This window comes from Rhamphochromis longiceps, linkage group LG17 (genome assembly GCF_057381845.1).
Source record: "Rhamphochromis longiceps isolate RC_006_pf linkage group LG17, R_longiceps_female_GT1.1, whole genome shotgun sequence".
Taxonomy (NCBI): Eukaryota; Metazoa; Chordata; class Actinopteri; order Cichliformes; family Cichlidae; genus Rhamphochromis; species Rhamphochromis longiceps.
Window position 1 is genome coordinate 43,106,521 of NC_140573.1, and position 15,922 is coordinate 43,122,442.

The 15,922-nt window shown below is 42.7% G+C and overlaps 1 protein-coding gene across 3 annotated transcripts in view; it reads right to left on the reverse strand.

Annotated features, from left to right (window-relative positions):
• The window catches only part of tmtc1 (transmembrane O-mannosyltransferase targeting cadherins 1), a 95,843-nt gene that overhangs the window by 52,676 nt on the left and 27,245 nt on the right, over window positions 1-15,922 (reverse strand). For all 3 annotated transcript variants that reach the window (XM_085387398.1, XM_085387396.1, XM_085387397.1), the window contains exons 3-4: window positions 12,480-12,553; window positions 11,636-11,812 (exon numbers count right to left, since the gene is read on the reverse strand). In XM_085387398.1, the coding sequence (XP_085243524.1) occupies window positions 11,636-11,812; window positions 12,480-12,553 (251 nt within the window). The remainder of the gene's footprint in view (window positions 1-11,635; window positions 11,813-12,479; window positions 12,554-15,922) is intronic.

The following is a 15,922-nucleotide window of genomic DNA, read 5'->3' on the forward strand; positions in this document are numbered from 1 at the left end:
TAAGTGCTTAGGGCAGCTGGTCCTAGCACACTTCAAATCCTGTCTCCCCCCCACCCTGGACCCCCACTAATTCGCATACCGCCAGAACAGGAGCACAGAGGATGCAGTCTCCATCGCACTGCACTCTGTCCTCTCACACCTGGACAACAACAACACCTACGCCAGAATGCTGTTTATAGACTTCAGTTCAGCATTCAATACAATCCTCCCCTCACAACTCATCAGGAAACTGACAGACCTGGGCATCAGTTCCCTCATCTGCAAATGGTTACTGGACTTCCTGACCAACCGCCCCCAACATGTCCGGCTGGATAACCGCTGCTCATCTACAATCACAATGAACACCGGTGTACCACAAGGCTGTGTGATGAGCCCTTTCCTCTACTCCCTCTTCACCCACGACTGCAGACCTGCTGATGGTTCCAACACCATCATTAAGTTTGCAGATGACACCACGGTGATTGGCCTCATCAGTGACAACGATGAGACCGCCTACTGGGAGGAGGTAGATCGTCTGGCTGAGTGGTGCGACACAAACAACCTGCTGCTCAACACCGAGAAGACCAAGGAGCTCATCGTGGACTACAGGAGGAACGCTGACCCACATCCACCCATCTACATTAAGGGGACGGCTGTGGAGCGTGTGAGCAGCTTCAAGTTCCTGGGAGTCCACATCTCCGAGGATCTCATCTGGACGTCCACGCTCACCTGTGCCTCTTCTTCTTGAGGACTCTGAGGAAGAACCACCTGTCCTCAGACATCCTGGTGAACTTCTATCGCTGCACCATCGAGAGCATCCTGACCAACTGTATAAGAAAGAAAGAAGTGTACTTTATTGGTCCCCGTGGGGAAAATCCCTCTCTGCATTTAACCCATTCACTCAGTGAAACAGTGGGCAGCCATTGGGCGCCTGGGGAGCAGTGTGTAGGGACGGTACCTTGCTCAGGGGTACCTCAGGGTAGCTGTTCAGGGGAATCGAACCCCCGACCTTCCGATCATGGGGCCGCCACTCTACCTACTGAGCTATCCCTGCCCTACAACAGGGTACGGGAACTGGTACGGGAACTGCTCTGCCTCGGACCGGAAGGCGTTGCAGAGGGTCGTGAAAACTGCCCAGCGCATCGCCAGAGCACCACTTCCTGCCATAAAAGACATCTACAGGAAGCGGTGTCTGAAAAGGGCTGGGAAAATCATCAAAGACCCCAGTCACCCATCACATGGACTCTTCACCCTCCTGCCCTCTGGGAGGCGCTACAGGAGCCTCCGGACTAAGACCACCAGGTACCGGAACAGCTTCTTCCCCACAGCTGTCAGACTCCTGAACTCTGCGCCCTCCACGCCACCCACGTCTAGCGCGCCCTCCACACCGCCCACGTCTAGCACGCCCTTCACACCGCCCACGTCAGCGACCAGTGCTTCATAGGCCATGTGCCACTCCTAGCTGTTGCTCACCGGAGCAGTGCCGTTGCCGTCGGACCCGGGGCAAGCCGCCGGAGGAGCAGCGCCGCCGCCACGGGGCCCGGAGTAAGCCGCCGGAGGAGCAGCGCCGCCGCCACTGGACCCGAGGAAGGCCACTGGAACCGTTTCGCCGCTACTGCCGGACCTGTGGCAGGCTGCAGGAGGTACAGCGCCGCCACCTCTGGACGCGTGGCAAGCCACTGGAGCTGCAGCTCCACTGCCACTGGATCAGTGGCAGGCCCCCAGAACAGTTTTGCTGCTGCTGCCGGATCCATGGCTGCCTGCCGGAGCTGTAACGCTGCCCCCACTAGACTCGAGGTCGGCCGTCTAAAGCGTCCCACTGCCGTCACGGGACCCGAGGTAGGCCACTGAAACTCTTTTGTTGTAGTGATGGACCGCCTGAGACTGTTTTGTGGCGTTTTTGTTTTTGTTCTTTTTGCACCGCTGCGGGATGCGCGGTCTGACTTTGGGACTGTGACCTGGGAGGGGTTGTTGATTTATGGTTTTTGCTGGTTTTGGTTCTGCAGTGTAATGACACACTCAAGGGAAAGTACGACACAGAATGGCCCGCACAGTTTATTAGTTCCATTCCTGAAGCAACGCCCAGCTTGAATTTGCTTTCATTTATTTTTTCTGGGGTTTTTGGCAGCATGTTCATATTTCTAACTTGCATAATTTTGACAGGATATATTTTTATGAAGAGCAAAATATTTAAAGTTAAAGTTTATTTTTTTAAGTTTATTTAATCTGGAATAATATTCCTGTCTGTTTTTATTAAAAAACATTGTTTTAGTGTGTTCAATAAATGTTTATCTTGTTTGGCCCGCGACCTAAAGTGTGCCTTGAGTTTTCGCCCCCTGTGCAATTGAGTTTGACACCCCTGCTCTACACTAACTTCCTGTTTTCAGTCTGGCTGAGCCCTTAGTTTACGAGTCAAAAGTGGCCTTGCTTTACAAGCTTTTATTACTAACATACATTAAACATTATAATAAGAAAATAAGCACTAAGAATATATTAATTACATGACACTACCCCACAGTTACAGCATGTCTGACTGCCTGTTCATGCAAAAATATATGAGTTTAAGCATGTGATGACAAAGGCCTTCTATTATGTTGTTTGTCATCACATGTCACAGACATCTGGATGATCATTTGGAATAAACAAAAAACTCAAAACTTGTTACTTTATCCTTTACCTTTAGTATTATTATTATTATTGTTCTTATTTTACATTTTTCATTGTTAGGCATTAGGTTTATTTGTAGTTGTCCTTTCCAACTTCTTTCCCTCTTCCATGTTACTGTGTCAGCTTGCCAGCATCTATTTGGGGTTGGGAGTGGAACAGAAAGTAAGGAAATCCAAAGTGCCATTAAAACCAGGAGAGGTTCAAATTCAAATTCAAATTTCAAATTCAAATTCAAATTCAAATTTTATTTGTCACGTACACAGTCATACACAGTACGATATGTAGTGAAATGCTTGGACAACTGCTCGTGACCTAAAGAAAACAAAAAAGGAAAAGGCTATGAATAAGATAGGAAATAAATATGAAAAATTAAAAAGGGTAAATTTAACTAGGGAGGAATAAAATATAAATTAAGGTTAAAAATGAAATAACTGTACAACACAAATTAGAATGAAGGGTAATTTTAACTGGGAAAGAATAAGATAAAATATATAAATTAAAGTTGAAAATAAAATAACTGTACAACAAAATACACAATATAGAACTATATAAGAATGTATGAAGAAATATAAATAAATATATACACAATAACAGCAGCTGTACAAGTATTAACTGGAAATGAAGAATATAATGTCCAGTGTTGTGCAATCCACATTATGTCTTGTGCAGTGCAAATATGCTTAAAGTGATTTAAGTGATGAAGTGAAAACAATGTCCAGAATGTCCAGTGTGTGTGTAAGAACCATATGTGTGGGTCAGTATTGTGTGGTGGTGTGATTGAGAGACCGTATCGCCTGCGGGAAGAAGCTCCTCCTCAGTCTCTCTGTGTTGGTCTTCAGGGAGCGGAATCGCTTTCCTGACCTCAGCAGAGAGAACAGTCTGTTGTTGGGATGGCTGAGGTCCTTCATGATCTTCCTGGCCTTGGTCCGGCACCGCCTGCTGTAGATTGAGTGCAGGTCAGGGAGCTCGGAGCGGATGGTGCGCTCAGCTGATCGCACAACCCTCTGTAGAGCTCGTCTGTCCTGCATGGTGCTGTTCCCGAACCAGGTTAAGATGTTTCCCGCCAGGATGCTCTCTATGGTGCACGAGTAAAAGTTCCTGAGCACCTTGGAGGGCAGTTGGAAGTCTCTCAAGCGTCTGAGGTGGTAGAGACGCTGTCGGGCCTTTTTCACCACGGTGTTGATGTGACAGGACCATGACAGGTCCTGCGTGATGTGAACTCCGAGGTATTTGAAGCTGTCCACTCTCTCCACTGGGCACTCGTTGATGACAGGGGTCTGGTAGTTCCTCTCCTGCTTAGTGCTGAAGTCCACTATCAGCTCCTTTGTCTTACTGACGTTTAGAAGGAGGTTGTTCCTCTGGCACCAGTTCTCCAGATTCCTAATCTCCTTCAGGTAGGCCGTCTCGTTGTTATCAGAGATCAGGCCCACCACGACGGTGTCGTCAGCAAACTTGATGATGGTGGTGGAGCTGGTAGTGGCCACACAGTCATATGTGTACAAAGAGTACAGCAGGGGGCTCAGAACACACCCCTGGGGGGCTCCAGTGCTGAGAGTGGTGGAGGCTGAGACATGTCCGCCCATCCTTACTGCCTGTGGTCTGCCAGTTAGGAAGTTGGAGATCCACTGACACATAGATGAGCTGAGTCCCAGATGCTCCAGCTTGGTGGTGAGTGTGGAGGGAATTATGGTGTTAAATGCAGAGCTGTAGTCTATGAAGAGCATTTTAACATAATTCCCCCTTCTAGTGTCCAAGTGGGTGAGTGATGTGTGGAGGAGATGAGAGATGGCATCGTCTGTGGAACGATTTGGACGGTAAGCGAACTGTAGTGGGTCCAGTGTGTCTGGTAGTGAAGAAATGATGAAGTCTCTGACCAGGCGTTCAAAGCACTTCATCACTACTGAGGTGAGGGCTACAGGGCGATAGTCATTGAGAGAAGCAGGGTGGGGTTTCTTCGGGACAGGAACAATGATGGACTCTTTGAAGCATGTGGGGATGACCGACTGAGATAAAGAGATGTTGAATATCTCAGTGAACACAGGAGCTAGCTGGTATGCGCAGTCTCTTAGGATACGACCTGGGATGCCATCTGGTCCTGCTGCTTTCCTGGTGTTCACTCTTTTGAAGGCTCTCCTTACTTCATGCTCGGAGATGACGAGCACGTTTCCGGTGCTGGCAGTATCTTCCTGTCTGCAGCCGTTAGCGCCGCTAGCACTAGCATTGTTGGAGTCCTTAGCTGCAGCCTCGAAGCGAGCATAGAAAGTGTTCAGCTCGTCTGCCAGAGTCACGGCCGCGTTCGTCATACCGGTTGTTGGTGCTTTATAGTCCGTTATTGTCCTTAGTCCCCGCCACAGGCTCCTAGAGTCACTCTGTTGGAGTTGTGACTCTAGTTTCCTCCCGTAGCGCTGCTTCGCCTCTTTCACCGCCCTCCGCACGTTATATGACGCGGCTTTGTACGGGTCCATGTCCCCCGTCGTGAGTCCCGTGTTGTAGGCAGCGGTGCGGGATCTCAGAGCGTCGCGGATGGTTTTATCCACCCACGGCTTCTGGTTGGGAAACGTTGTGATAGTCTTTGTCTCCACGGTATCATCCACTAGTTTCCTGATGAATCCCACAACCGCTTCCGTAAACACGTTGACATCATCATCGGAGCTGTTTCTGAACATGCCCCAGTCTGCGTCATCGAGTGCGTCCTGTAACGCGGCCACCGATTGATCCATCCAGCGCGCGACCTTCCTCTGAATCGGAACTTCCTGTTTCAGCCTTTGTTTGTATTTTGGCATGAGGAAGATGGCGGCGTGATCAGATTTGCCAAACGGAGGGCGGGATTGTGCCTTGTAGCCGTCCTTGACCGTAGTGTAGCAGTGGTCCAGTGTCCTTTCACCTCTGGTGGGGCAGGTGATGTGTTGATAAAAGTTCGGCGCTGCGCGTTTGAGGTTGGCGCTATTAAAGTCCCCCGTCACAATAAGCGCAGCGTCCCGGTGTTGTGTCTGGTGCTGTGTGAGTGCCTCATGCAGCTCGCATAAGGCGGTGACCGTGTCCGCTTGTGGTGGAATATAAACGGCACTTATAATGACCGATGTAAATTCCCGAGGTAGATAAAAAGGACAACAGATGATGGACAGTAGTTCCAGATTTGGTGTGCAGGAGCGTGTGAGAGGAACAACGTTCGCACTGTTGCACCAGTTGTTGTTCACCATTAAACACACGCCGCCTCCCCTTGACTTCCCCGAGTCCCGTGTCCTGTCCATGCGGTGAACCGAGAAGAACTCGGCCGGCTGGATGGCGTGGTCCGGCACCGCTGGGTTCAGCCATGTCTCGGTGAAGCAGAGGAGATTGCAGTCCCGAATGTCTCTCTGGAACTTTACCCTGGCCCTGAGGTCGTCAAGCTTGTTCTCCAGTGACTGGACGTTGGCGAGCAGGATGCTAGGCAGAGGTGTGCGGTGTGCACGAGCTCTCAGCCTGTTCCTGACGCCGGCTCGCTTCCCTCTAGGCCGCCACCGCTTCCCTTTGTTCTCCCTCAAGATCTCACTCGGCCAGCTCTGATCCGGAGTTAAAAACTTCGAATTGTGAGTACATTGTATACCAATAGAAACAAGAGTGTCACTGTTATACCTAATGTACCCAATGGTGATGATTTTGCCGATTTAGAAACGCTGAAAACTAACTTAAAAAACAAAGACAAAGAAAAAGTGGTCGGAGCAGTCGTGACGGCAGCCGACCTCACCGGCGCCATCTTATTATCTTATATTTCTTATATTTCAGAACAGGGATTAATTCAAAAGAAATGACCTCAATGCCATATTTTATTTAGGAACCCTAGAGAGCACTTTGAAAAATAACACATTCTTATAATTTCACCCTCAGATGAGCCAAGCTACGACTGTCAGGGAAGGTGATGTAGGTACAGAGCATGTGAGAGTGGTTAAGTTAATGTCTCTTGTCTAGATGAAGGCACAAATGGGATCAATGGCAAGGTGTAGAGATTCAGTATCTTCAGTCTTCAGTGGACACTCCATTTCTGGCACAGAACACCTGTAAAAGATGGTCGGGTCACCTCCTAAATCGACAACTTCAGCCTGTCAAACATAGTAATGGAGCAGTATGTTTAAAAAAAAAAAAATCTAATTAAGCATGCACTCAGCACCCTAAGAATTATTATGGTAGTTAAACACAGTGATAGTCACATATCATATCACTTCAAACAGAGATGATCCAGTAATGCTGCACTAACGAATTAGACTAACTATTCACTTTAGCTAAAGTTATTAAGCTAGCTAAAGACTTGGGATGCTGTGTAAGACATAAATAAAGCTAAAACACAAAGGTTTGGACACCGTTTTGCATGTTTCCCTACTGTAGGGGTCTTTGGAAGCATACAGGGCTCTGAGAGGGTGACAACTTTGGAATTCTACTAGAAACAGTCGATCATATTTGTTTGTCAAAGCTGAATCCAGGGCAAACTACGCTAAATTAGCGTTTTTAGCTAACAGCTACAATAAGCATAAAAGTTACTGTACGGCTATCATTTGTTAACATGACGCTTGTTCTTATACGTGTAATACATTTATTACCAACCTGAGAGTTTATCCGCTGGTCATTTGACATGACGAATGACTTCTGAAGTCTTAATTCAGCTCATGATGCTGTAGATTCCCGTCAGTAACACTTTCGGTCCGTTAGTAAAACGTAGCTCTATTAATCTGCGCTCGATTACTCTTGAACCTGAACCGGATGTAAGTCCCAAAAAACTGGATTTTGGAACTGAAATTGAATTGTAGAACTGAAACTGAATGGTGAGAAGTGAATCTGAAATTATTTGAGAACATAAATTTTAATTGATAAAATACAGTTTCAAAACAATTGAATTCATTTTCAAAATATAAAATTCAATTTAAAGTTAGTGATGATCATTTTCAAACCAATAAATTGAATTTCAAATTAGGATAATTCATATTCAGTTTTTAAAAGCATTTATTCAAGTTACAATTCAGATTCAATCCAAGCAATTCAAATTCAAATTTAACTTATTCAAATACAGTTTCTGATGGCACAGATTTCTGCCCATAGGAGTCACTCTGCAGATGCGGCTGAGAAGGTTCAGTTGATTATAATGTAACTTGTTTCCACAGCACACTTGAAATTTTTCATATGCTTATACTTACAAGTACTTATATTATAAAAAACAGTGATAGAGGGACTTGAAAATGGATAGTTTTATCTTTATAATAATTTTGTTTACAAGTTCCTGTTGTAATGAAATACTTTTATTTAAGTATTAGAGATGTCATAGAACCATGAGGCACTTTGTCATTTTGATCTGAGGGATGACGTGAGCAGCAGCAGAGAAGCTGTAGCAGCAGTTACTTTCAGCAACCACAATCTGCTGTATCTTGTCTGTACACAGACGTTTGTGTTAATTTTACCTCATGAATCACATCCAATTTTTATACAGTGGAATTAAAAGAAAAAAGAATCAGTCATTGCAATTTGTGTTCTATTGTCCTAGTTGTCCAATACTAGGCAGATTAGAATTAATTAATTATATTATATGAGCTGCTGTAAGATCTAGCTTTTTTCATTTGAGGGAATTAGCCAAAATAAAGCCTATCTTATCGAAACAGCATTTTGAGACAGTAATCCATGCCTTTGTTACTTCTAGGCTGGATTATTGTAACGCACTTTATTTTGGGGTTAGTGATGCATCCATTAGGCGCCTGCAGGTTGTGCAAAATGCTGCAGCACGTCTTTTAACTGGAACAAAAAAGTTTGAGCACATTACCCCAATTTTAATTTCACTCCATTGGCTACCTGTACATTTTAGGATTGTTTTTAAAATTCTCTTATTTGCTTTTAAATCTCTTAATGGCCTGGCCCCCCCCCTACCTCTCGGAGCTACTACAACCATATACACCTCCCCGTTCCCTTAGGTCCGCCAATCAGCAGCTCCTTAAGGTACCAAAAACTAAGTATAAATCTAAAGGTGATCGTGCTTTTGCTGTAGTTGCTCCAAAGTTGTGGAATGATCTACCCTTGCATGTTAGGCAGGCCTCTTCTCTCTCTGAATTTAAAAGTCTTCTTAAAACATATTTATTCGCTGAAGCCTTTGGCATTGATTAGAGGGGTTGACTAAATTTGTTTTGACATGTTTTAATTTATTTTAGTTTTTTAGTTATTTATTTTATCTTATCTCATTTTAATTTGCTTTTAGCATGTACAGCACTTTGTGAACTCTGGTTTTATGTTAAAGTGCTTTATAAATAAAGGTGGTATGGTATGGTATGGTATATTGTGACATTAGAAATTAAAATTCTAATATCAAGCCCACGATGTGAAAAAAAAATTCTGCTGCTGTTAACAGCAGGATGCCAATTTTCTGTAACTGGGGAAAAAGGAAAGGAGCGAAGGGATGGAGGTGTGCATATCTCAGGGAAGATGTGGTGAAAGTAAAACACTGATTTTGATCGAGTTCAAAATCACCAACACTGTCTAATTTTTGCACTGAATCCAACTCAGCCTACATTTCACTCAGAGCTGAAAGTTTTCACATTCCTCACTCTGTATGGAATTTCCTCTCCTGTTCCTTCATTGTACCCCTTAGAGGGTAATTAATTAATTAGTAAGTATGTCATGAGTCATCACGTTGGGATGTATTATTGTGTGTATTGTAGTGTAGTGTAGGGTCTGCCTTACAACATAAAGCACCTTAAGGTGACTGCTGTTGTGATTTGGCGCTGTATAAATAAAACTGGTTTGAACTGAACTGACGTATAGTTGCACTTCTAAGAAGCTATATAATGTGGTTGAATTACTGGAGTCTTCTTATGGTAGAGATATTATATACTGTTTCTATGAATATGTAAAACTGAAGAATAAAGTACATCAGAAAAAGTGATAGTCCTGCTTCTAGTAAAAACAGTCTCTTTTTCCATTCAAGAAACTGCCCTTAGATGCTTAACTAATAATCTTAATTATTTCATATTTGTCTAAAACAACATTAATATGAAAAAATGCATAAAATATCCCAACAATTGTTGTAATAATTTTTATTTTTTTTTATATATGTATTTTGTAACTAACCCTAACCTCCTTCGTGTCAAGCATGTGCATGCTACAAAAATATGGCAACTTTAAATAATTAAGCATTAACTGCAGAAAATAGCAGATGTTTTGGGACATTCACCTAGCTCATATTTGGATTTAATTTTAGCAACCATTCAGTGGCATGACTTACTCTTTTCTCCAGCTTTGCACTTAGGTAATGCTAATGCCAATATATAATATAATATACAGCATAACTGTATTGGCTTTACATAAAATATTCAAAAGACTAATGTAGTTATTTTTCATAAGATTGTTTTCATTATGTATGATGATCATTTTTACGCAGGAATTTGTCATAACTTTGAATAAACCCTAACTCATTCGTTGCACACTTAAATACAATCAAAGGGTTTAGTTTTTTGGACAGATGTTGTATGCAGTTTATTTTGAAAAAGTTTTTTGTCTTTTGAATATTTATAATTTCCCATGAATAAAAAAAAGTATTTCTTATCCAACTACTCAATTAATCAAAGGAATAATCGATACTCTATTATTAAAACAATCATCCCTAGTTACAAGTATTTAGGTCAAGTTTGTTTATTATAGCACATTTCCAAACAGTGCTTAACACTGTAAAATGCCACTAAAATAAATAAAATGCACAACAATGATGCAGTAAAATATAGAAAAACAAATAAATACAATATGTCAATAAAAACAACTAAAACAACAACAACAACTAAGGCTATTAAAGTCAATGTGTGTTAAAATCCAGACCACAAAAATGTCTCTTTATTAACGATTTGAAATGTTTGAGCGTTTGTGCAGATCTAATATCAGGAGGAAGACTATTCCAGGCTCTGTCACCACAACGAGTTTAGACTGTGGAACAGTTAAAGGTTGGTTAAAACATATTCTTGGATTGCTGTAGAAAGTGCTTGAAAGGTCCAGGTCAAAACTAAGCCTAAAAATGGTTGTGTGGCTCTGGGGAGAGCGGCCAAAGTGCACAACTGGGAACCTGACAAAGAGTGAGTGTGTGGGGTCAAGGGGTTAATCTGGCTCTCGTTTAATTCTTATCTTTTAAATTCACTGATGGATAAAAAAAAATCCCCTCAAACTGCCTGCTGGATCTTTTAATCTGGTAGATTTAATCTCGTGTACCTTGGACAGCACTAGCACAGAGAAAGGATGAGCAAGAGCATAATACAGTAGAACACAATGTATGTATAGAGGAGTCACCAGTTACACAAATACAAAACATACTCTGATATATTTGTGTTTAATTCATTTATATTGTGATAATTATTGCCAGCTTTTTTGAATCAGTCAGCCCCTAACACTTCTAGAGTAAGCTTGTTCACTTCCTGTTTAATAACATCAGGTGTACACCTCTAATAAAACATCTGAAGATCCAGCGGCATCACGCTCTGTTACAGGCACAAATTAGACTGCTCGTATTATTTTCAAACACTGTTTAAAAAAGCTCTTTCTCTCTGAAGGTCTGACACTTTTTATTAGTTTCTTTTAATTTTATAAGTCCAAAGCAAGTCTTTCAGAAATATAGAATGAAATGTGAAGACGGATAAAACACAGATCATAAAAAACAGATTGGGTGTAAAGATGTCTAAATCAAACCTTGACCTTTACACAAGACTTACACTAGACCTCTTTATGAAAGCTGTCATTATTGTTTCAATATAAAAGTGTTTTTTACTTGGAGAAAGTAAAACCCAACAGAAGCTTTTCAGTGATCTACTCTTTATGCGCACGGTGCCTGAAAAAGCTCATTTTGTCTGCTAACAAACAAATTCTTTATGGTTGTAGTGGTAGCTCACAGGTGTTAGAATTTGCTGAAAAACGATGCCCACGTTCAGCAACATGTTGGCCAGATAAAAGAAGATGGGGAAAAAATAAACAGGAAGAAAGGAAGAGCCTGTGTCCTTACTACATGAGAGGCTTGCGGCAAAGCACCAGGGCGTCGTAGAGCAAGCACACTCCAAACACGGTGATGCCTGTCTCTTTCACCAGCATGGCGCAGGTGCCCAGCAGCAAACTGAGGAACAGCGAAGATGACGACACCGTGAAGGCCAGCGAGTCCTCAGAGACACGCCCACCCACACTCCTGAGAGAGGAGACGAGACAAAAGTATGAGAGAACAAAACAGCTCGGCTTTTGTAAAGTCACTAGCTTCAGGACAGCTTCTGTTCGTTAAATGTGACGTGGCAGTCATGTTGCAGCACGTCTAACACAACGACAGAAATCACTTGTTACATTAGCTAAATTTAGATGTTTTTTATGGCTGTAATTAAGAACTGTCAGACCTGCGTGTTCATAAGCTTTTATATGTTCAGCTGATATACTGAACATATAAATTATACACTAATAGGCTGTAACACTTCCTGTATGTAAATGAGACTAAACATGATGTTTTTATGAACAATTTTCCATCCATCCCGTAACAAATCTAACTATGGTAACAGTAAAAGTACTCTGTAAAATCGTATGTGCTTTGAGATTCTGTTCACTTTTTAAACACCAAGCTGTAATCATAAACCTCACAAAGTCATATGCATTACACGACTGAACATGAGTAACAAAACCGTTTAACATTTTCACTCACTTGTTAAAAATAATTCAGTATTACAACCACCCGTTTGTAGGAGCTTTCCAAGTTTATTCTATTCACTCGATCTGCATCAGTCTCTCAGGCAGGCCAATCTAATTTACAGTTGCAAATGTGCATAGAGAGGTTGAGGATGGTGTTGTCTTACAATAATCTAATATCTTACCTAATATAGGAGAGGAATGTCAGCAAAAACAGCAGACAGGCCAACACATCAGCTCTACCCACGATACCAGACACCTGCGAAACAGACGTGCACAGATTTGAGAGATTACGCATGTGCCAGAATGCTCCATTGAGGACACACTGCTGGATGTCTATGTGCAGCCCATTACTGTTGCTATGCTACAGTGAGCTGCACATCACTGTCTCAGTAGAACCAGCCTCTGTACTTTCCTTTCAAACCTTGAGAGCGATACGCAGTGTGACCATGGCTCATGGTTACTGGTGCCAAGAATAAGTATTAAGGCTTTTCTATAATGTCTGATCACACACGTGTTTCCGTTGGGCAAGCATGATTTGTTCATAAACAATTCTCCCCAGAACTTTACTTAGACTAACAGGTCTGCTACTGACACCATTAAAAACAGCATTCTTATTTTTTGGAATTGGAATTCTTTCCGATTCATTCCACTGCGATGGAAATAAGCTGCATGCCAAACATCTATGTGATGTATAGGAAGGGACACAAACTTGGCTGCAGCTTTGAGCAGTTTACTGTCTATGTTATCAGAACCTGAAGATGTATCATCAGGAAGTGATATTAATAAACGCTCCATCGTCTCAACATTCACTGCCTCAAACTTAAATTGGCATTGCTTATTATCCATGATAGCATGATAGGATGGGTTCTCCTCTACTCATTTTAAATTTGTTATTTTATTGCTGTAGTAAATCTTGAAATATATCCTTAGCTTTACTTATAAACATTCCATCTGTGCTGATGTGTGGCACCACCAGAGCATCACTCTGCCCATTATATTGGTTAAAACTTTCCACATCTTCTTTCTGTCCTTATTGGCCTCCTTGAGCTCATGTTGATAATATAAATTCTTCTTATTAAAATATTTGTCTGTGTTAAAGTTTATGTATGATCTACGAAAAACAATCTCTCGTGCAGTTTTCAGTGGTTTCATTTTCTTGGTCAAGCCTACAAGATTATGGTCACTATAACTAACTGGAACAGAGACAATGTTTAAGCATTGTTCAGGAACATTTGTATATATATGATCAATACAAGATGATGACCTATGACCTGCCTCTGTTGACCGTCATCCGCGTGGGAATGATTACCATCTGAGACAGACAGCAGTAGATGCTAATGAACTCTTCTTTTTCCTTAAAGGACAAGAAGTAGATGACCAATTAATATTAAAATCTCCAAATAAAAATATGTCCTTGTCTTCCATCTTTCCAACATTTCACAGATTCGTTCTACATACAACGTATTGCTACTAGGGCGTCTGTAGCAGCAACCTACCAATAACAGCGTGCCATGGAGCGGGTGTAACTGAACCCACACGATTTCCAGATCGTCAAACATTAAGTTCATACGTAGTTTGCTTGCCACATTGTCATTAATATATATAAGGCAACACCCCCTCCAAATCTGTTTAAGTCTTTCCTATACAACTTATAACCATTCATTTCAAATTCATTATTCTCAAAGGCAGCACCTAAATGTGTCTCAGAAATGAGTTTGTTGACAGCAATGACTGAATTTCCTGAAACTTATATTTAAGGCTACAAATACTACCATGAGCTACTGAAAAATATTTTGCGGAGAATCCGGGAATAAACTGATCAACCATAACGGCTAGAAATCAGAATCAGCATTCTGATTCTGATTTCTAGCCGTTAAATGGCAATATTACTGAAAGTGTAAGTGTTAAATCCAGCATTCCGGGACCTCGGTTTAACAATAAATTTATCATGTTTCAGGACGGCAATATCACCTCTGTCTCTGGCCACTCTCAGCTGTAGTAATAGTTCTTTCCTCTTCTTCCTGATCTTTGTAACCTGACCACAATCTGCCTGGCTCAGCCATACGTGACCGCGTTCGATTTGAACGTGTCGCTGTCGAGGCCCTGCTGGTTCTTCAGCAAGTGTTGGACTTTATCCTCTAATTCAGGGGTGGCCAACCAGTCAGAGACCAAGAGCCACTTTTTTTTCTTTTACTGTGTTACCGCAAAGAGCCACATCATACACATGGGCACACATGAACATCACCCATCCTCCCTCTCTCTCTCACACACACACACACACACACACACACACACACACACACACACACACCCCTCTGCTCAGCCAGATTTATTGTAAATGTCACACACCAACATGATAATGACAGAAATGGACTCCTACAGTACTAAAACCACAGGCCAGTCATTTTCAACAATGAACATTGTGTGCACTGTCTCACACACACAAACTCTCAGTTTAACCAAGTCCACAAACAAAAATATAATAATCTACAATAGCATTTACTTCTACAATGCATGTTGTTTAGTGGGACTTCTGGCATTCCTTGCCTTGAACAATCCTCTTCAAATCTGGCTTGTATTCCGTTGTTGCCACTCGAAGCAATTCGAGTGTCAGTCAGAACAGATCGATGCTTTGATTTCACAGACTCGCAGACGTATGTTGACCCAAACATTGACAGTATCTTAAGCGCGGCCCATTTGACATTGGGGTATTTTTCCATTGGCACACTTTTCCAGAACTCAATGGTCCCTTCCCTTAAAGCAGGTTTCAATTGGTCCTTTTCACAAAGATCGATCATCTCCAACTCAGCCGCAGCTTCATCTGTGACTAGCGGGACTTTCAAACAGCCGGTCTCTGCATTAAATCGGTCGACGAGGAACGTAATCTGTGGCCTTTTCAATTGTAGATCATGGAACCGGGTCACGAAGCTTTCGTGCAAGTTTTCAATCAGCGTTGCATATCTGGCTCTTTGCTTACTCAGGGCAGCGCTGGCGACTTGCCCGCTGGCTTTTAGCAGTGGGAAAATGCTATAACTCCCTTTTGAATATGTCTTGAACAGCTTCAGTTTGTTGACAAATGCAAACACACTTTGCACCAGGTCAGGCAGCATTTTTAACTTACCCTGCAGGGTCAGGTTCAGTCTGTCCAAGTGACACAGCATGTCGACCAAAAAGGCCAGATCCATAATCCACTTGAGGTTCGAGAGCTCGGGATAGTCCTTCTCTTCCATAAACAGTTTCACGGCATCCAAAAGCTCAAAGAAGCGAGAGAGTACCCGGCCTTTTGACAGCCACCTCACAGTGCAGTGCAGCGGCAGGTCACCTGGAAGCCCTTGGTCCAGCTCAGCAATGAGATTCTTGAATTGCCTGTGGCTAAGCGCATGTGTGCGGATATAGTTGACGAATTCCATCACAGGCTTCGTGACGTTATCTAAATTCAATGATTTAGACACGAGTTGCTCCATGTGGATGATGCAGTGGATGATCCAAAAGTCAGGAATAGTTTGGTCAGCTTTGCACAGCCCCACAAGCCCGTTCACAGATCCCATCATGGCTGGTGCTCCATCCGTGGCTATTGCAGTTAATTTCATTATGGGCAGATTTGCTTTTTCAAATGCAGCCATCA